The sequence below is a fragment of the Schistocerca piceifrons genome, chromosome 2 (genome assembly GCF_021461385.2).
Source record: "Schistocerca piceifrons isolate TAMUIC-IGC-003096 chromosome 2, iqSchPice1.1, whole genome shotgun sequence".
NCBI lineage: Eukaryota > Metazoa > Arthropoda > Insecta > Orthoptera > Acrididae > Schistocerca > Schistocerca piceifrons.
This window is the reverse complement of record NC_060139.1, coordinates 743,110,971-743,132,315: the sequence shown is the minus strand read 5'-3', so window position 1 is coordinate 743,132,315 and position 21,345 is coordinate 743,110,971. Positions and strand designations below refer to the sequence as shown.

The 21,345-nt window shown below is 42.5% G+C and overlaps 1 protein-coding gene across 2 annotated transcripts in view; it reads left to right on the top strand.

Annotated features, from left to right (window-relative positions):
• The window catches only part of LOC124777944 (ubiquitin conjugation factor E4 B), a 297,870-nt gene that overhangs the window by 51,928 nt on the left and 224,597 nt on the right, over positions 1-21,345 (top strand). For both annotated transcript variants that reach the window (XR_007015809.1, XM_047253495.1), the window contains exon 6: positions 116-412. Coding sequence is in view for 1 of the 2 variants with exons in the window: in XM_047253495.1 (XP_047109451.1) it covers positions 116-412 (297 nt within the window). In the remaining variant the exon portion in view is untranslated. The remainder of the gene's footprint in view (positions 1-115; positions 413-21,345) is intronic.

The window sequence follows — 21,345 nt, the reverse complement described above, 5'->3', positions numbered from 1 at the left end:
ATTTGTTTAGTGTATGTTTTAATTGTATCAGCTGCAACAGATACAAGTCCCTCTCTGTTTGTGTGAGGAGCTGTTTGTTAATTTTTGTAAGACAAAAAAAATTGAATGTTTACAGGACTTAGTAAACCAGTGCATAATGGAAGTGTTAGTGATAGTGTGCCAGCGTGGTGAGGATCCAGAAAGTGAAGTGTCAGGACTATCAACAACAGAAGGAGACCGTGATGGTGACTTGGCAAGTCCTGCTCCTCACACAGCATCCAGCAGTGACAGCCCATATCCTCCTTCCTCACCATTACAACAGCAGGAACGTTCATCACCAGCTCTTCCACTGACTGATCCCCAGGAACGTGCCCTACGTTATCTCACCAATTGCTACACAAGAGTAGCCACAGAGGAAAGGAATCATCCAAAGGTAAGTCGTTGAGCCTGAATCTGCATCTGTCGTTCTCATTGTATAGATAGTAATTTAATTGGTGCCTCAAATAGTGGATGTTCATTATTTTAAACATCTCATTAGATTTGGTATTTATCTTTCATAACTTACTCCTAGTGGAGGTGTTCATATAAGAGCCTTTCCCAAGTAAAAATTAATTTATTGGTGCATATTTTGATTTGTAATTACTTATAACACCTTGTTGAGATACAACATTCTTCTTCAACTTTGTAAATGGGTTAATGACTTCTCCTGAGTCTGATCCAGATTCATCTCCTACGGAACTTTTGTTCAAAAAGATAGTGTTGTCTTCCCCCCCCCCCTCCCCCCCCTTTCCCCCCCAAAAGTGAAGTGGTTTAAGTGTAGCCTCTTTTTTTCAATAGCCACCAACCGCTTTTCATCCACAATGAGGAATACTGTGTTAAATACTCACTGTTCTTGTATGATGTATAATCTTCACTCTTAATCCATCCTTACTTCCATAATGTGTCACAAAACAGTTTTCAGAATCGGCAGAAAAGGCAGTCTTTGTTAGGTTTTCACTTTAAAGAAAGTTAAGTGTTGATTTTAAATGACACATTTTCAACCAGTCAGTGTTAGTTTCTTGAGGATAATAAGAAACGTGTCAGTACAAGTTCCAGTGAAATGTAATTTTGCCTATACTGAATGTGATTTCAGGGTGTATATTAGAGATGGGCAAACTCGTTCTTCCTTGAGAAATAGTTCACTGCTGATTGTTCTTTTTTGGGAATCATTCACTTTTACTCGTTCACCGTTCATTTGTGCTTGGTATACGGTTCTTATGAAAAACTGAAAACTAGTTGTGTAGGTGACTGACAGATGGAGGGCTCCAAGAGGACGCACTTCCCTCACCCATGGAGTACAGAGTTTTTATTCATTACAGAATTCTCACACACTTGTAGAAGTAATTTTCATGATCCTGCAGAACCACTCGTTTAGCCAACTGTAGCGTTATGTGGCTGATCACAGGGAGATAATATATATGGTGGCGCATGGAAAACTGGCCCCAAGTACAGACTGCTCGCCAATTACGCAAGATTTGTTGCCCGTTACGAGCAGATACGACAAACAGATAAACATGTAATAATTAGGCAGAGAAGAAATAACAAATAAGCTAATGCAAGCAACAATGGCAAAACAATAGATGACGATTGTTGGGGGACAATGGGCAGTCTAGTACTCGGGGCCGATTTTTCGTGTGCCACCCCGTACCACTAAAATAATATTGTAGAAGTTATCATATTCTCTTTACAAAATATGAGAGCAGACACTCGATTATGGAGCGCAGGTTTCATTCGGTTGTAAGTCAGCCTGCTTTCCATAGCAATGAACATGCTGTTTTACCTTGGATCAAAGAAAGATGGAAAATAGCTGCTTGTCTGTGCCGTACCGACTTCCTTCACTACCTTCTTCGAAATATTGTTGTGGAGTTGCGTATGAGGCGTTTCACCGCTGTCGTGGAACCGAATTCCCCGTCACAGCTTTCTTAACGTAATCAACAATAGCTAAAGGTAGCGCTTCCTAGAGCTATGTTTTGTTTAACAGAATTCCATGTGCATTGCGCTATGCCTTAAAAAAAATTTTCTGCTTTATCACTTTCGAGAAAGATTAGTCAAAGGTTCTTTATGACTGGTTCATTTTTGTTTATAACCAATAGTATTCTCATTTCTGATAGTTTCTTACTTCAGATTCTTCGTTTTCAGTATCAGTTTGACGTTACTAGTACTTGATAAAAATATGTTTTCTAAGTAGTTTGCTGTTTTATTTCCCAACTTACTGGTAATTTTCTTGAATACATGTTAAATGCTATCGTAAAATGATATAATGTTAGATCGTCAACTTGAGAAATGTGTCATTTCCAGAATCAAAATAACAACACAGAAAGGTTTACTTCAAAGAAGGTAATCGTGAATCACGCCTGTCTTATAAGTATCAAAGTAGCCTACCCATAATAAATACAAATATTGAATCGATATCCATCATTTCGCGGAGAGTTCCGGTAGCATGACACATCTCAAAAGCGATCAATTAATTTATATCAAAAATGGCTATTTTAGAGCCTTGCCCCTCTCCTTGGAAAAATTGCTGCGGACACTCACAACTAGTAGTATTATACCTTTCCTTTTCAAGGGAAGATTGTAGCAAGTGCAACGTCTTTGTTTTCTGTTCCATTATGTAAAATAATTCACATTCACAAGGGAATTACTCACATTAAATAACTGGCCAGTAATGAGTCGTCTATCAAACCAACATTAATAGTTTTCTTTTGCAATTTGCTGGTGTCTACATCACATTGTCTGCACATCAAACTGCCTCTCCATTTGAAAAGACATTTCTTACTGAGCCAAAATGAACCCCAACCCACTTATCTTCCCCCCCCCCCCCCCCCCCCAAAGAAACCAAACCAGAAGGTAATGCAAATTGGAAACAATCAAACTTAAAAATAATTAGAGCCTTCCTAAATGTAATGTTTTGCATATGAAAGATACACGAAAATCGTTGTATATGAATTTCCTTACACTACAAATTAAGCAAATTATTGAAAGTTAGTTGCTAAATCAAGCCGATGAAATCAAAAAATATATTAATAACAAAAAAGCTTGCCTTGTTATTAGTATGTCTTTCGCTGTTCATCGATATAATGAAGTGAGCTGATATGCCCGTTTGTTGCCTGAAAAGACGTACCTATGACATACAACGTAATTTTTATGTAATTTACGTAACTATAAAATACTTTTTAATCACTGGTCATGGACGCTGAATAGCCAGAACTAGTTGCAAGAACAGTTTGAAACACATGTAAAATGGGCGACCGCAGTGAACGAAATGAACAACTGGATACTGAACTACCTAGGAGCAGTCGGCAGCATAACTGCAACAGGTGATCATGTGAAGAACAACAAGTGCGGCCGAGGGAGACTGAGAATGAGACAAGCATGCGACCGAGGCTGGAACAAGAACTGCTGATGTGACTGCCGCAACCGAAGTGAACTAGTGAACTATGAAGCGATCGTTTCTCGTTCCCGGGAACTATAAGTAGACGGCTGAGACTGAAGTGAACTATGAAAGACAGTTTCTTGGAATTCGTTCCTCGGTCCTTTCGTTCATCTTGCTGAAATCGTTCCTTTGGACCTGTTCGTTCACGAACAGCCCGTCTCTAGTGTAAATGCCCTGGGACAGACCTAGGAATTTTTTCACCTGGAAGATACCCAGGAATTTTTTTAAAACTCTGGAATTTTTCATTGTTTTAGTTTTCAGTTAAGTTTTTGTAATTTTGATAGTGAGAATTGACACACTAACAAAGAATTTTACTTTAGCCCGTTACTGTAAAATAATACTGCAGCAATGAAAGAAGAATGAGGGAATAACACTAAAATGAAACTTAAGTTGCAAAGAAAATGTGCCATTTACAACAACAAAACACAATGTACATATAAGTGTCTGCCAACAATAAAATGTGTCAAAGACGTTAAGACGAACCCTGTGCAAATTGCTTTTGATGAGCATGACATCACAACAGCTTACACTTCTAAAAGGTTGTGGCAAAATATTTTGAATGATAGTTTGAGAAGAGTTACTTTCAAAGTGCATTTCTTTTTATGCAAGACCAATTATGTTATGTGTGAGAATATGTGGTGAATATTTTAAATCATGGAGTGTTTGACTTCACTTAATACTTTGAGGAGCATCCACTTAGAAAAATTTTGGGCACAGAAGACTAGCCATTATTAAAAATTTTACTAGCACTTTTGTGTTTGATATCTCTTGACTGGTAACACGCGCTATAAAAGACCAAGCTTCAAAGTTAGTTTTTCATATTTATTTTAGTTTTTCCATAGATTACAAATTAGACAATAGTGATGACAAAAAGTATAATTATCCTTAAAATAAGGTACGAGATTAGTTAATGACTAATTTCACGTGTAATTGGCTTTTCTGCGGTACAGTCCATGTGCTCGACAGAACCTGCATTCATCTAGGTAACTCATGATATGTTCGGTACATAGTGGTGCTTGTGAGAAATATACAAACTGTGCTCTTAGGATCCTGCCTAACCACACTCTCAGAAAAAAACAACAAAATTTTTTTTACAAACGATATTATATGTGAAGGCGTAGCTTCTTTATTGTGTCGTTTTTTGTAACTGTACTGTCTGTATATAAATTTAAGCCATTAATGTTTTGTATTTGTGTGATCGTGCTACTTAAAGTGATGTTGCTATTGGCTGACTACATCATTTGTCCTGTGATCGGAATATCTGCTATCATTGGTTGGCAAGATCACATGGCACGAGCTACAATTGGCTGACAAAAGTACATTGCAGTCTTGATTTCAGTGCTTCAGAAGCTACCATACTGTATTTGGAATCCATATTTATACATTCGTAATACAAAAATATGCAATATACATGTTCCCAGGCATAGAAAGATCTTCCAAAAATGTGTTGTCTTTTGTTGGGTTTTGTTTCCTAAAGTGCCAGGAAGTTTTAGGCCAGTGTATAAAACCTCTGACATTCAGAGGATTGATCAGTTTTATAGCCCCAAGGGAAAGTATGTTGTCTCGTAACATGAAAAAAAAAATTGTTTTCTCTCAGGGCATACTGTATTTTCACCTGGGGAAAATGTTTATTTTTAAATGGAAAATCCGGAGAAGTTTTTCTTTTTTAAGTTATTTAGTTCGCCCACCGCTCCACCCTCTCTTGTCCGTGTGTACACCCTGGAAAAAGTGAAGCTGCAAAAAAAGTAAGAATGAGTCAGAAATAATTGCATCTTTGCAGCTTTTAACTAAGCTGAACAAAAATCATTTAGAGTTTGAAATATTATCCTTTGTGACTGAACTTTAGATATTACTTATGATGTAGATCCAAAAAAATTGATTTGTATTATTTGTTTCTCGGAATTGAATATAAACTGAGAAAATATCAGAAACAGAAGTAATTTGAACTGAAATAATTGAAATTATTGATGCACTTGCATACATTATGTGTGGAAGCCTTTCTCCTCAGTTGGAATTGTTCATTCATACCTACATCATTTGGTTTCCCTCAAGAATTTACTTAGCTTGAAGGTAACTGTTCTGTACACAAAATGGTGTAGACTCATTGGAGTCTGTAAAAATGGCAGAGGAAACTTATGTTTTTATTATGTCATTCATTTCTGTTGTTTTTTGTTTAATCAAATTACTGTTTTGTCTTGGTCCAGTCCTAAAAATTCAGAATCTTCATCAGAAATGTTCTGAGTTACCTCAGCAAAGTAGTACTGATACTTAGGATTCCATCTCTTCAATAGCTTCAGCCACTTGACAATCAATGAAAGCTATTTTATGGAAATTCAAGAAGCAGTACAACAGATGCAATGTCAAGGCATTCTCTTGAATACCAGGATATATCAGGAAGCAGTGAAATGTTTCCTTCCAGGAAGCAAGGACACTGCCTGACCCCCCCCCCCCCCAAAAAAAAAAAAAAAAAAAAAAAACCACTCGGAAGGGGAGGAGGAAGCAAAATAAATCTTCACAGGTTGAAGGAGTATGTGATACTACTTCAGTGATTACAAATGGCTCTGAGCACTATGGGGCAGTGATTACAAAATTGAGCCAAATTTACAAAGGATTTGACAGTATGAGCCCACTTATTTAGTATGACTGCACCTCCTGTGGTCTGGATGCATTGATTTTGTTGGGAAGGGTGTTACTAAGCCATTATATCCTTTCCTGAGGCGAGATGGCCCACAACTGTTGTATTTGGTGCAGGATGTCCTGGCTACAGGCACTGGGACAGAGCTGAGATCCCAGTCGGTCCCCCACATGTTCAAGGGCAGGTCTGGGTGGCCATAGGAGTACCTTAATATAACACAGACAGTTGATAGAGGCTCATGCCATGTTTGGACAATCATTAGCCTGATGATAAATGGCATGACAATACTGTCGTGAGAGGTAACTCATAAGCATGCAGGATGTCTGTGACATACCATTTTGCTGTCACTATTCTCTCAATTGCTACCATTCGTGACCAGGAGTCATACATAATGGCTTACCAAATCATGTTGCAGTAACACGTAGTCTATGTCTATCCAAGATACTGAAAGAATGGAACCTCTTCTGAGGTTGCCACCATAACTGCCAATGATGGTCGTCTAGTGTGATGCAGAACCGCGATTCATCACTGAACACAAAGTGAGGCCATTCATCAGCAGTCCCTGCTTTCTAGTCACGGTATCACTCCAAATACAGCTGTTAGTGGTGTGTTAATGTCAGGTTGTGCTTGGGATAGTAATTCCCTAGTCTGTCTGCTGCTAGCCTCCCAGCTATTGGTGTAGAATGACACACAAAGGTGCAGTGAGTCCATAACTTGTTCTTGGTTGGCAGACACAGAGTTGGAGGGGTCACAGTGTTCTTGGTGCACAATACATCGATCCTCTGTTGTGGTGGTCAGACACAGCCGAACAGAATCTTGGTATGAGTATGCCTGCTCTCATGTCCCCATGCAGTTGAACATTGGCCCATTGCGACAGCAGACTGCCTCACAAATCTGGATATGGCATGACTTAACCAGTTGGCCAATTGGAGACCTACAATGACATCTCCATCAAACTCTTGTCAGGTCTCACAGTGATCCCTCGACATCTGGCGATGTTCATGCCCCTTATATGCTCAGTGTGGGTGTATTGAGTTACATTAACATTTGACCAAGTCTTATGAGTGCTTCACTTTTTGTGCCAGGAGACAAAGAACAGACATCGTGATGTGGTGTAGCATCATTTAGCATGCTGTTGTATTTCTGTCAGTGGTTGAAAGTAGCAAACAACAAGCTGTGGACAGTCACATTAACAACCTGAGCACGGTATACCTCTTGCCAATCACAATTATGCAAGAAAGTGAGAGTTACCAGGCTAAGAATAGGACATCGTCCATAAACACACGACTTCCTTTTCCAGTGATATCAGTCAATATATGGAACTTTTGGAGTACCACTTTAAGCACAACATATTTTAACGAAGTGTATTTTATTTTCTGACAAGTAGACATCTCTCTTCTTATCTGGTGATCCAGCCTCTATTTTAAGTGACAGTGAGACTTACTTTAACATTTTGTGTAGTGTCAGGCTTCTCACTAAAAGGTTTGGAGGTAATTTTAATGAAGTCTTGGAGTGTCTGGCTGTTTCCCTGGTTTTCCTGGTAATGAGGCAACTACACACATGTGAGGGGGAAAAATTTAGTACTTGGTAAGCATATACTAGTTTCATTGGGTATTGTTATACGCAAGGACTATTTTAGTTTCCTTAAAAAGGACAAAAAACACACACACACACACGCGCACACACACACACACACACACACACACACACACACACACACACACACACAAAGTACTACTACTACTATTCTGCATTGTAATATATTGATGCCATTCTACATTCAATGTAGGCTTACTTCTTAAATATAAATTTTGTACAAGCTTGATTGACCTACCAGTATCTACATATCCAGTGGAATCGCGGTAGTATGTCTCTCATTACCATGTTTTCCCATGTAGTAGTACATCCAGTTTTGGAAGTCCCAGTCCCAGCTGCTTTAAACACAGGTTAAAACGATTCATTTATACATTCTCCCTGCCCTATTAGTGTTTTCAAATTTGGTCATATCAGTAGTGTTTACCCACTGCAGCTTTTGTTGCTGGGAGTTCTGGTAGTGGTGGGAGTAGGTCATCTGCGCCTGTGCGATGAGAAAACATGCAGAGACAGTGCTTTTCAGTGCCAGCATCTTTGCACATCATACATATCATTTGCTATGGTAGAAATGAAGCTCAGAAATAGTTTTTATAGGTTGGCATTAACCCTGAAGACTTCAGACTTTTACCGACAAGCATCAGTTGGAGGCAGGGATGAAGTTGTAATCGCCAAACAATAAATTGAATATTTATTAGTGTTTAACTCTGCAGCTGGTGTCTTTTGTTTTTGTTTGGCATTTGACTGACACAGTTTGTGGTGTTTTCTTTTCTTTTCTTTCTTTCTCTCTCTCTCTCTCTCTCTCTCTCTCTCTCTCTCTCTCTCTCTCTCTCTCTCTTTTTCCCCACCAAATACGTCAGGACAAAAAGATGGACAAAAAGACAGTGAGTAAGTTAACATACAAAGAAAAGTGGAACTTTATTCAGAAACTGGACAAAAATTCACACATGAAGTGTATTTATATTGCATGAAAACTTAAAATTAACTATATGAACGTCAGGTAAGATGGTGAACAAACAAAAAATAATTGAAGCAGCGTGTTTGGTTGGGAAAAGGAAATGGCAGTCATAAACTAGGGTGTGACTATCAGTCTCCAGATGTGGAAAACGTGCCATTGAAGTGGATGTAATAAGCTTGTGCTTTGAATATTGCAATTAATGATACTGTGGTTCAGGTTAAAACAATATATTTGGCACTAAAGATGGGCTCACAGATTTCAAAACATCCAATGGTTAGATCAAAAGGTTCAAGAACTGAAAAAATTTCGTGTATAATTGTGTTAGAGGTGAAACTGAAAGTGTAAACATTGAAACTGTTATTCACAGAAAAATTTGCATCAATCATAAAAAGGTACAGTCCCAATGCTATTTTTAATACAGATGAAATAGGCTTATTTTTTCACATTCCGCCCGATAAAATTTTCAAGTTCATAAGAGAGAAATGGCATGGAGGGAATTTAGTAGAGGCTAACTGTCCTTATTTTGTTGTAATGAAAATGGAACAGAAAAGTTGGTGCCACTAATAATGGGAAAGCCGAAGAATGTGTGAACATTTTCATGTAAATGTATTTCTTAAGTTGAAAGCATTGGTAACAACAATTATATTCAAATAGTTGTTGCGTGCCAGGGATGGAAGTTTGGGTGTTAGAAAAAGCAAAACCATCCTTTTTATTGAGCAGGCTGCAGTGCAACCCCTAGATACACCGTATCTACATAATATAAACATAGTGTTTTTTTCCTCCCAATTGTACAAGCCACCTTCAGCCATTCGGCTATGGCATTATAAAATGTGTGAAACAGAAATACAAGAGATTCTTGTAAAGAAGAGGCTGGTCTATCTTCAAAATTGAATTGGAAAGGGGGTGAGCTTTGACACCAAGTATTTTGTAAGAAGTGCCTGGGATTCAATGAAAGAAAACACAATCTCAGACTGCTTCAAGAAGGCTGGCTTGCATTGGATATGTACAGAAGACATCACTATAAAAAATAAAGGAACTGGAGCTGAACAGTGGCAGCAAATTGGCAAATAAAGGGGCAAGTAGAAAACACCTGCTGCGTTAGCTTTGATGTGTATGTTGAAGTTAATGAAGATGTTGCTGCCTCTCAGGCCATGACAGTCGATGAAGTCTTGCAGGAACAGATGACAAAGAAATAAGGAGATGAAGATGGGATGAACCAAAACCTTAGTATTTTCACATGGGTATCAGTTGGTTTTTGCCTTCCACTATCCGCCTACTACTTCAGATTTCATTTTTCCCATACCTCATGCGTTTCAAACTTTTTGTGATCCCCCCCCCCCCCCCAAATCTGTGTTTGGATGTATTCTTGCATATTTTTTCAGACATATTTCTACATTTTTAAGCGTTTTTATCCTCCACCGTCAATCCTTGCAGAAAAATTTCCTTATCCCTAGCCAGAACCCAATCCCACATACTGTTCCTGTGTTGTTGTGTGGCTCATGCAATCCCCCCAAATGGCCTTACCATCAAATTACCCATCTCTGGCTGCAACCACTCTTTCTACAATGACCTACATCTGTTCAGATTTCGCCATTCCTTAACGCTCACCAACGTAGTCCTACAAACCCATGTCAGTCAGGCTCAAAACTCCTTGCAGTATTTTCTCTCCATCCACAAAATTCAATTCTTCTCCTACGCGGTCCCAAAGTCCTGGATCCCATATTACACATTGAAACTCTTGCCCTCCAGGAACTAGAGCGACATGCACAATGCCATCTCAAAAAAACTCTTCTTCCTGTTCACTTCTTACTCCTGCTTTGGACTACCACCATCCACCACCTCTACAACAACTTCCAAACCTCCCCCACTTCCCCTCATAGCTGACAAACCCTGCCTTGCATATGTAGTACATTTACCCCACCTTCAAAAACTTCCTCCCACCACCATACAGAATCCAAAACATAAGCAGACCCAAAACACAGTCATGAACCTTTCCTCCAAAAGCCTTAGCCCCACAGAAGCACCAGCCCTATGAAAAGGCCTCACCTTTTGCCCCACTCCCAAATTCCACCAAGTGGGACTTCTTAAAGACTTTATCTCCTTCTCCTGGTCCCTACAGCTGAAACACTTTCTTGCTGCCAACTCTACCAATCAGACTCAATCAAAGACCAATATTGAACCATGCCAGACTCAGTACAGTCCTCCATCCAAAACTGATTCACCCCCACTGCAATTTTAACTTTTCGGAATTTCTTAACCTCAAACCTTGCATCACAGTCATTCCCCCAAATCCCTGAACATGCAAGGTAGACCGAGCGAGGTGGCGCAGTGGTTAGCACACTGGATTCGCACTCAGGAGGATGACAGTTCAAACCCGCATCTGGCCATCCTGATTTAGGTTTTCCGTGATTTCTCTGAATGACTCCAAGCAAATGCTGGGATGGTTCCTTTGAAAGGGTATGGTCAACTTCCTTCCCCACCCTTCCCTAATCTGATGGGACCAATGACCATGCTGTTTGGTTCCCTCCCCCAAACCGACGAACCAACCATGCAAAGTAGCCTTACATCCGCTGAAAGAACCGCAATCTACCACCTAAAAACTTATTCTGATCTTATAGTCCTACCTGCTGACAAAGGCTCCACCACTGTGGTTTTGAACCACAAGGATTACCTGGCAGGAGGACTCCAGCAGCTGTCAGAGTCATCCACCTACAATCCCTGCCATGGTGACCCCATTCCAGTAATCCAGTAGGATCTCCTCACCCCTACCACTCCACGCACTCCTACCTTCTACATGCTTCCTAATGTCCATAAGTGCAACTGCCTGTGACACACCATTGTGGCCAGTTACTATGCTCCCACTGAGAGAATCTCAGGTCTCGTAGACCAACACCTCAGGCTATTGTCTGCAACCTACTCTTGTATATAAACTATACCAACCATTTCCTCCACCGAATCTCCACAGTTTCTGTTCCTTTACCACATGGTGCTCTGCTTGTCACTGTTGATGCCACTGCCATTTACAGTAACATCCCTAATGTGCATGACCTTTCCGCTATTGAACACTATCTTTCCCAATGCTTGAAGGATATCAAACCTACAACATCCTTTCTTCCTGATCACTATAACCAACTATATCCTCAAAACAATTATTTCTCCTTTGAAGGCATCTCCTACAAACAAGTCCGGGGTATGGCTATAGACAACTGCATGCGATCATCCCATGCCAACCTATTCATGGGACATCTAGAGGAATCTTTCCTAACTCCTCATCTGGTTCAGATTCGTTGATGATGTCTTTTTGATATGGATCAAGGATGAGGACACCCTATCCACATTTCTCAAGAACCTCAGCACTTTCTCCCCCATTTGCTTCACTTGGCCCTTTTCAACCCAACAAGCCGTGTTCCTCAATGTTGACCTCCTCCTCCTCCTCCTCAAAAATGGGTACATCAGTACCTCCATTCATATCAAACCTACCAATTACCAGCAATACCTCCACTTTGACAGTTGTGACCCATTCCACACCAAGAAGTCACTTCCATACTGCCTAGCCACTTTTGGCCATAATATCTATAGGGATGAGCAGACCCTCTAGAAATATACCAAGGGTCTTGCTGAGACCTTCACAAACTGTAATTACTGTCAAATCTTGCACCAAAACAGATCTCCTGTGCCTTATCTCTCCACCCACCCACCACTCCCAGCCCTTGGGCCTCTTTTGCAGGTTCATGCATGGCTACCACAAGGGCCTTTCCACTTCCGTGCCCCATGTCTATCCTCTTGCTAATCTTTTTCCCCTCCCTTGGGGAACAAGTCTGGAATGTTGTTGGAAATGTGTTCTGCATATTCAGTAGCCGATATCAGAACATTCTCTCCACTATCTTTCGTTCCTTCTTTCTTTTTCCGTTCCCCTTCTCCTACCCTTCCTCCACTGCAGCGTTTGAGGTTCCCCTTTTTCTTCTTCCTCTCGGTGTGCTCCTGAAGGCCAGCCCACATGTCTGACATGTAACGGGTGATTGGGTAACGTGTAATTTGCAGCCCCGGGTTGAGAGGAAGTGTTCACACATACCCTCTGGTAAAGGCCAGGCCCAGGGAGGAGTGATTGCCTGAGCTTCTACCTTTTTAAATTGCTGATCAGTCCCTCTGTCAAATGTTCGGGAGATGTGACCTGATTGTGTAAACAATCACCTAAGGTGGATGTGCCCGCTTCTGAAGGGTGGCCACCAGTTGGAAGGAGTGCGCCATCAGAGATGCTGGCAGTCATGGGAGATTTTCTTGCACTGAGTCGACGTCTGCTAAACGTAACGGAATGAGGCTAACGATTCAAAGACCCTCCCAGCTGCACCACGGTTCCTCATAGTTTCACATACTGAAGATGGTCAGTCATTTTCTGCAGTCAATCTGTTCATTATTCAGAAAGGTGTTGATGCAATTACTGGCTCTGTGAAATTTTCCTGTCATTTATGAAATGGCACTTTGCTTCTGGAGACTACTTCTGATTCTTGAGCACAACAATTGCTTGCAGATTCACTCCTCCATGGCTATCCTGTTCATGTCGAGGCCCATCGAACTCTGAATTCTTCTCATGGTGTTATTTACACTAGGCTGCTAGATGATCTGACTGAGGTAGAAATCCAAACATACCTCTCCGATCAGGGTGTGTTGCAGTCCATCCGGTGATGACAAAAATAGATGCATCCTTAGTGCCCCACGAACTCTTTTTCTCACTTTTGATAGAGTCACAGATAAAAGCAGGCTATGAAGTTATCACAGTACGACCATACATACTGAACTTGATGTGGTGCTACCAGTGTCATCGTTACAACCACACTCGAGAGTCCTGTCAACACCAGGCCAAATGTGTAACCTGTGGTAGGGATGCTGATGAGAGCAATTGTCCCCCTCCTCCTCCCCAGTGCTTCAACTGCAGTGGTGACCATGCTGTCTCCTCCCACAATTGTCCTGTGTATCTCAATGAGTGGGCTTTCCAGGAGATCTGGGTGAAGGAAAAAGTGCCTCACTCAGTAACTCGCAAGTTGTTGGATAGTTGGAAATCCTGCATTCTACCAACTGGCACCCACAGTACTGTTCTTGCCACATCTTGCTCCACAAAGGACATGGCCACACAGACATGTGACCTCAAATTGAGCACCACGGTTGTGAAATCACCCAGCATCATGGTAACGTCCCCATCTCCCCTCCTCCAGCTGTGCAACCAGCCACCAAACTTTCATCTCATGGGGTGAAGTCACCTGCTACACAGCTGGATTCCTGGAAAGGAGAGAAAGCATACTCCTGTGAAAACTTCCCACATCCCTCCAGCCAACAAACATCTGAGGCTTCCTTTGCCACCCAGAAAGGCTCCAAGAAGTCAAACAAAAAGAAACAGTCTTCTCCTTCACCAATTCAGAGATCCTCTTTGATGATGTTGGCCACGTGATACTGTCGCCTGGCCGACCTTCGTTTCACCAGTACACACCACCAACCGTTTTTCTGCCCTAGACTCTGCCGACCGACAGAGGGAGAATGTCGATGTCTCTGTAGACCTCATGAAGCAGGATCCTCCTGCCTCTGTGCCCTGTAGTAGCAAGTCTTCGAAGGCTGGCACTTGGCAGCTGCCGAGATGACATCCCTTCATTTTTTCCTTGTCATGTCTCTCCTCCAATGAAATGTTCGCAGCCTTTGATTCAACAAAGAAGACTTACGGCTGCTCTTAGAATCGCAGTTCCGCTTTTACTCTGCCTCCAGGAAGCAAAATTGCATCCTCACGACCTCTTTGAGCTTTCGCATTTCTTCCCGGTCCGCTTTGTCCTTCCCCCAAGAACGGCATTCTATCTCATGGAGAAATCATGCTGCTTATCTGGGATGATGATCATAGTGAACCATCTCCCTGATGAACGGCTCCAAGCTGTTGCTGTCCACATTTTCCTTCCTCACTTGACCTTTTCCCTTTATACCGTTTACGTCCCTCCATCATTCAGAATAACCAGGGCATATTTCCTCCAGCTTATTGGGCAACTCCCTCACACCTTTCTGCTGCTCAGTGGCTTTAATGCAAAGCGTCCCCTTTGGGGCTCACCCAGAACCTGTCAGAGAGGTGCCCTTTTGGTTGACCTTCTCAATCACCTTAACCTCACCTGCTTTAACATGGGAGCACCCATGTTCCTTTCAGACTCCACTCACACCTATTGTCATTTGTACCTCTCCTTCTGCACTGCTCAGCTTGCCCATCATCTTGAGTGGTTCGTTCTCTCTGACACATACTCTGGAGACTGTTTCCTGTGTGCCATCCAATTGTTGACCTCTATCCCAACTACGTGCACACCAAAATGGCAGCTTTCTAAGGCTGACTGGAAGCTTTACCCCTCCCTGGTGACCTTCAATGAACAACACTTACAGTTGTTGTGACCATGTATAATATCTTACAAACATTATCCTTACCATCGCAAAAGTTCCGTTCCTTCTACTTTCACGTTACTGCACTGTATCCCAGTCCCTTGGTCAACTGAGCCATGCTGAGACACCATTCGCCCACGGAGACATGCTCTCCATATTTTTAACTGTCATCGTAAGATGACAATTTGCATTCATTATAAACGGCTGCATGCCGTTCTTCAGAATAGCAAAAAAGCTAGCTGGATTTCATTTACTAGATCTTTTAAGAGTTCCACTACCTGTTCTGTTTTGAGGGCCATTCTCTGATGGTTCTCTGGGACCAAGGTCCATTCTCCAATTTCCAGCCTGACAGTAGCAGATGATGTCATAGTGGACCCCATTGCTATCTCCAACACCTTGGTCTGCCATTTTGCAGAGATTTCGTTCTCCTCCCACTTCCACCCTGCCTTCTTCCATCGGAAACAAGCGGAGGCGGCTTGGGCAATACCCTTCTCTTCTCAGAATAGTTAGTGCTAAAATGCCCCCTTTAATATGAGGGAGCTAGATCATGCTCTCACTTCATGCCAATTTTCTGCCCCAGGGCCAGACAGTGTTCACATTCAGATGTTGCAGCACCTTACTCTTGCAGGCAAACAATTTCTCCTTCAACTGTACAACGGCATCTGGGCAGAGGGCACGTTTCCCAGACACTGGTGTGAAGCCACTGTCATACCTACACCCAAGCCCAGTAAGGAATAAAACCTTCCTTCTAGCTATTGCCCTCTCTCACCAGCTGTGTTTGCAAGATGATGGAATGTGTGATTCATGCCCGGCTGGCATGGTGGCTTGAGTCTCACAATTTACTAACCACTGCACAGTGTGGATATCGAGCATGCTGTTCTACAGTTGACCATCTCGTCACTTTTCCACCCATGTCATGAATGGTTTCCTGCTGAAATACCAGACTGTAGTTGTGTTTGTCGATTTGGAGAAAGCCTTCAACACCAGTGGGAGGACTTGTATCGTCCGTAGTCTTTGCACGTAGAGCTTCCGTAGCCGCATGCCCCATTTCATTCAGGAATTTTTACAAGGCCGAGTTTTCACAGTATATGTGAGTTCTACCCTGTCAGACACCTTTATCCAGGAAAACGGTGTGTCTCAGGGTTCCGTCCTGAGTGTTGTCCCCTTTGCTATCACCATTAACCCTATAATGGCTTGCCTCCCGCTGGGCATCTTCGGCTCCATTTTCATTGACAGTTTTGCCGTCTATTGCAGTTCTCTATGGACCTGTCTCATTGAGCGATGTCTTCAGCGATATCTTTACTTGTTGAGCACTGACAATGTGTTTCATTTTTCCATTGGCAAAACCGTTTGTATGAATTTGTGGCAGCGTGATTGGTTTCTTCCACCATCTTTAAATCTTGGGCCTGTTGCTCTTCCTTTTGTTGAAACTGTGAAATTCCTGGGGCTCATGCTCAGTAGGAAACTTTGATGGTCCTCCCATATGTCTTACCTGGCAGTCTGTTGTATGCGGTCCCTAAATGTCCTACTAATCCTGAGTGGTGCTTACTGGGGAGCAGATCAAACCATCTTTCTCCATTTGTACCGGTCCCTTGTCCATTCGAAACTAGACTACAGGTGTTTCATTAATGCATCTGTGTGTCCATCCCTCTTACGCCACCTCATGGCACCCGTTTGGCCACTGGGACCTTTTACTCTAGCCCGGTTGAGAGTCTATATGCAGAAGCTGCCAAACTACCACTGCTGCCGTGACGTTCTCTTCAGCAGATACACATGCCGTTTGTCTGCCATGCATGACCACCCATCCTATGCCTCCTTTGATGACTCCTTTGACTGCTAGTATGGGGCACGTCCTTCTTCTCTGTTACCCCCTGGAGTTTGCTTTTGGCTCTTGCTCCAGCAGCTTAACTTCATGCTACCAGCCACTTTCCTGATGGATGGGAACCCTTCACCACCTTGGCTTCATGCGGCGGCCCTTGTTCACCTTGGACTTCATTCCCTCTATCGCCTTCAGTTTCAGTTTGGCAATAGTACCTTCGTGTAAACTGATGGCTTTTGGACTGACCGTGGTGTCAGGTGTGCCTTCGTCATTGGCACTGGTGTTTTTTGCTATCAGCCTCCAGAACGCTGACCAGTATTTACAGCAGAGCTCTTTGCCGTGTATCAGGCCATGCAATACATCCAGCGACACAGGCTTTTCAATTACATCATCTGTCCTGACTCTGTCAGTGCCCTTCAAAGCTGTGTGTGCTGTACACTGTCCATCCTTTAGTGCAATGGGTTCAGGAAAGCTGTCACTTGCTGAATCTTGATGGAGCCAGTGTGATGTTTATGTGGGTGCCTGACCTCATCGGACTGACAGAAAACGAGGACGCTGACATTGCTGCCAAGGCTGCAGTCCTTGTACCTCAGCCTACTAAAGCTGTCACTTGCTTACTCTTGATGGAGCCAGTGTGATGTTTATGTGGGTGCCTGGTCTCATTGGTCTGACAGAAAACGAGGACACTGACATTGCTGCCAAGGCTGCAGTCCTTGTACTTCAGCCTACTAGTTCTTACATTTCCTTCGATGATCTCTGTGTTGCTGTCTGTCAGCAGGTGCTGTCACTTTGGCATCACCACTGGTCCTCCCTTCATGGGAACAAGCTCCAGGTTATTAAGCCTCTCCCAGTGGCTTGGACGACCTCCTCTTGGCCCTCTCGCCATGAGGAGATCATTTTAGCTAGGTTGCATATTGGGAACTGTCTTTTTAGCCATCGCCATTTGTTAAATGGTGCTTCCCCACCACTTTGTACTCATTGCCCTCAACCGTTGATGGTCTGCCATTTCTTTACAGAATGCCCTTTTTTTTAACCACTTACATTCTTATTTGTGTTTGCCATCTGAGTTACTGGCTGTTTTAGCGAACAACTCATGGGTTGTTGACTGTGTTTCAGTTTTTATCCATCATAGCAATATGGTGAAGGACATCTAATCTTTAGTTCAGGACCTCTGTTTCTCTATAGCGTATTTTATAGACCTTCATCCAAGTTTTTAGCTGTGTTCTCTTCCGTAGATTGGGATTAACATGTAGTCGTTTTTAACTCCTATCTTTGTTTTTGTGTTCTACAGTTTTGACATGGGCACATATGACTGGTTGTTTTTGTGCCCACCCCCCACCCTACCCCACTCCACCCCGAAATCCCACTATTCAGCCACAGAAGAGCATTTCCTTCGTGACTCTTACCACTCAGGACTGGAGCAACTGAGTCACATTCTCTGCCAGGTTTTTGACAACCTCTAGTCGTGCCCTTAAATGAGGAATAGCCTACCCACTATTCTCACCTCCTCCCATAGTGGTATTCGGCCACCCACCGAAACCGAATCTACACAAAAGCCATGTCTATCCCTACACAAGCCCTACTCCCAACTCTTGCCTCATGGTTCATATTCCTGTAATTGACATAGATGCAAGACCTGTTCCATACATCCTCCCACCACCACCACCACCTACTCCAGTCCAGTCACAAGCATCACCTATCCCATCAAAGTCAGGGCTACCTGTGGAACCAGTCATGTGATCTACAAGCTATGCTGCAACTACTGTGCTGCATTCTACAAGAGCTTGACAACCAGCAAACTGCCTGTCCACATGAATGACCACCGACAAACAGTGGCCAAGAAACAGCAGGACCACCCAGTTGCTGCACAAGTTGTCCAACACAACATTCTTTATCATACCTAATGAAGAAGGGCTGTCATTCTGTTGAATATTAGATAACACAGAAATCTGGGGAAATGGATTATCAGCTGGGGGGGGGGGGGGGGGGGGGAGCACAAAATGTCTGACCATTATGGCTGGAAATCAAGTGTTAATGTAGGAATGATTCGCTGGCAGTGTGCAACTGCAATCAGTGAAAATCTTGGCATACTTGTGTTTGCCACTCCCAAAAGTGTGTTGCTTGTAGTTATCAGTTTTAAAACAATTTATCATACTTTATCTTAGGAGACGCTAGTCGCTGCTGCTGCTGCTGCTGCTGTTGCTGTTGTTGTCTTCAGTCCAGAAACTGCGCAAGCCTCTTCATCTCCAAGTAACTACTGCAACCTACACATCCTTCTAAATCTGCTTAATGTATTCATTCCTTGGTCTCCCTCTATGATTTTTACCGTGCATGCTTCCCTCCAGTACTAAACTGGTGATCCCTTGATGTGTCAGAACGTGTCCTACCAACCGATTCCTTCTCCTAGTCAGATTGTGCCACAAATTCTTCTTCTCCCCAATTCTGTTCAGTACATCCTCATTAGTTACATGATACCCATCTAATCTTCAGAATTCTTCTGTAACACCACATTTCAAAAGCTTCTATTCTCTTCTTGTCTACACTGTTTATCGTCCATGTTTCACTTACATGCATGGCTATACTCCATATAAATACTTTCGGAAAAGACTACCTGACACTTAAATCTATTCTCAGTGTTAACAAATTTCTCCTATTCAGAAACGCTTTCCTTGACATCATAGCCAGTTTACATTTTACGAGGGCGGTTCAGAAAGTAACCTCCGAGTGGTCACAGTGCGGGTTGTGGGGGGAGTAGCGACGCCATCTGTGCGTTCACGCACTCAACAGGTCAGTCGGCATCAAGCCGTGGTCGAGTGAACGTCGTACCTGCGCTAGTTTAGTTTTTGTGGCAGTTTGAAATGTATGCTGCAATAGAAAACCCCGCCAAATGTGAAGTGCATGCTGTCATAAGGTTTTTTACAGCCAAAGGATATTCTGCAGCAGCTATTCATCGTGAGCTTTGTGCCGTGTACGGACCAAGAGTTATGAGTGAAGGAGTTGTCCGTGAATGGGTACGTTTATTTAAAAGTGGACGAGAAAACGTTCATGATGAAGAGAGGAGTGGTAGACCATCATTGGTGACTGACAAACTCGTTCAGACAGTTGATGCAAAAGTTCGTGAAAATCGACGTTTCTCAATGTCAGAGTTGTCTACTGGTTTTCCACAGATTTCTAAGACTCTCTTGTATGAGATAGTGACAGCAAGATTGGGTTACCGTAAGTTCTGTGCACGATGGGTGCCCAAAATTCTTACCGACCACCACAAAACTCAAAGAATGGCCTCTGCATTAGACTTTCTGTCACGTTATGAGGACGAAGGAGAACCATTGTTAAACAGAATCGTGACCGGTGACGAAACCTGGATTAAGTACGTGAACCCTGAGACAAAAGAACAATCAAAGATGTGGGCACATTCAAATTCGCCTACCAAACCAAGAAAAGCCTCGCAAGATTTTTCTGCCAGAAAACTGATGGCAACAGTGTTTTGGGATGCCAAAGGGGTGTTGTTGGTTGAATTCATGGAACGTGGTACGACCATTAATCAAGACGTGTACTGTGAAACAATAAAAAAGTTACGACAGGCTATACAGAACAAACGCCGTGGTATGCTGACTTCCGGTATCGTTTTTTTGCACGATAACGCCCGTCCTCACTCTGCTCGCAGAACAACGGCCCTTCTTGAGTCCTTCAAGTGGGACATTATCAACCATCCACCTTACAGCCCAGACCTGGCGCCAAGTGATTATCACCTCTTCATGCATTTGAAGAAAGGCTCGGGTCACAGCGGTTTGATGACGACGAAGAGCTCAAAGATGCGGTCACAGGCTGGCTCCAGGCACAAGCGGGTGATTTTTATGCAGAAGGAATTTCAGAGCTTGTGAAGAGATACGATAAGTGCCTCAATCGCTATGGAGACTATGTAGAAAAGTAGTGCAAAGATGTAGTTGTAAGATGTATATATTAAAATATTTTTATTTAACTTGGTGTATTTTTTTAAATCAACAGGAGGTTACTTTCTGAACGGCCCTCGTATATCCTCTCTACTTCGACAATCATCAGTTATTTTGCTCCCCAATTAGCAAAACTCATCTACTACTTTAACTGTCTCATTTCCGAATATAATTCCCTCATAATCGTCTGATTTAATTCAACTACATTTCATTAGCCTCGTTTTGCTTTTGTTAATGTTCCTCTTATATGCACCTTTCAAGACATTGTCCATTCCATTCAATTCTTCTTGTCTGATAGAATTACAATGTCATCGGCGAACCTAAAATTTTTTGTTTCTTCTCCATGGATTTTAATTCCTACTCCAAATTTTCCTTTTTTTCCTGTACTACTTATTCGATATACAGATTGTATAACATCAGGGATAGGCTACAGCCGTGTCCCACTCCCTTCTCAATTGCTACTTCCCTTTCTTGCCCTTCAACTCTTGTAACTGCCATCTGTTTTCTGTACAAATTGTAAACAGCCTTTCGCTTCCTGTATTT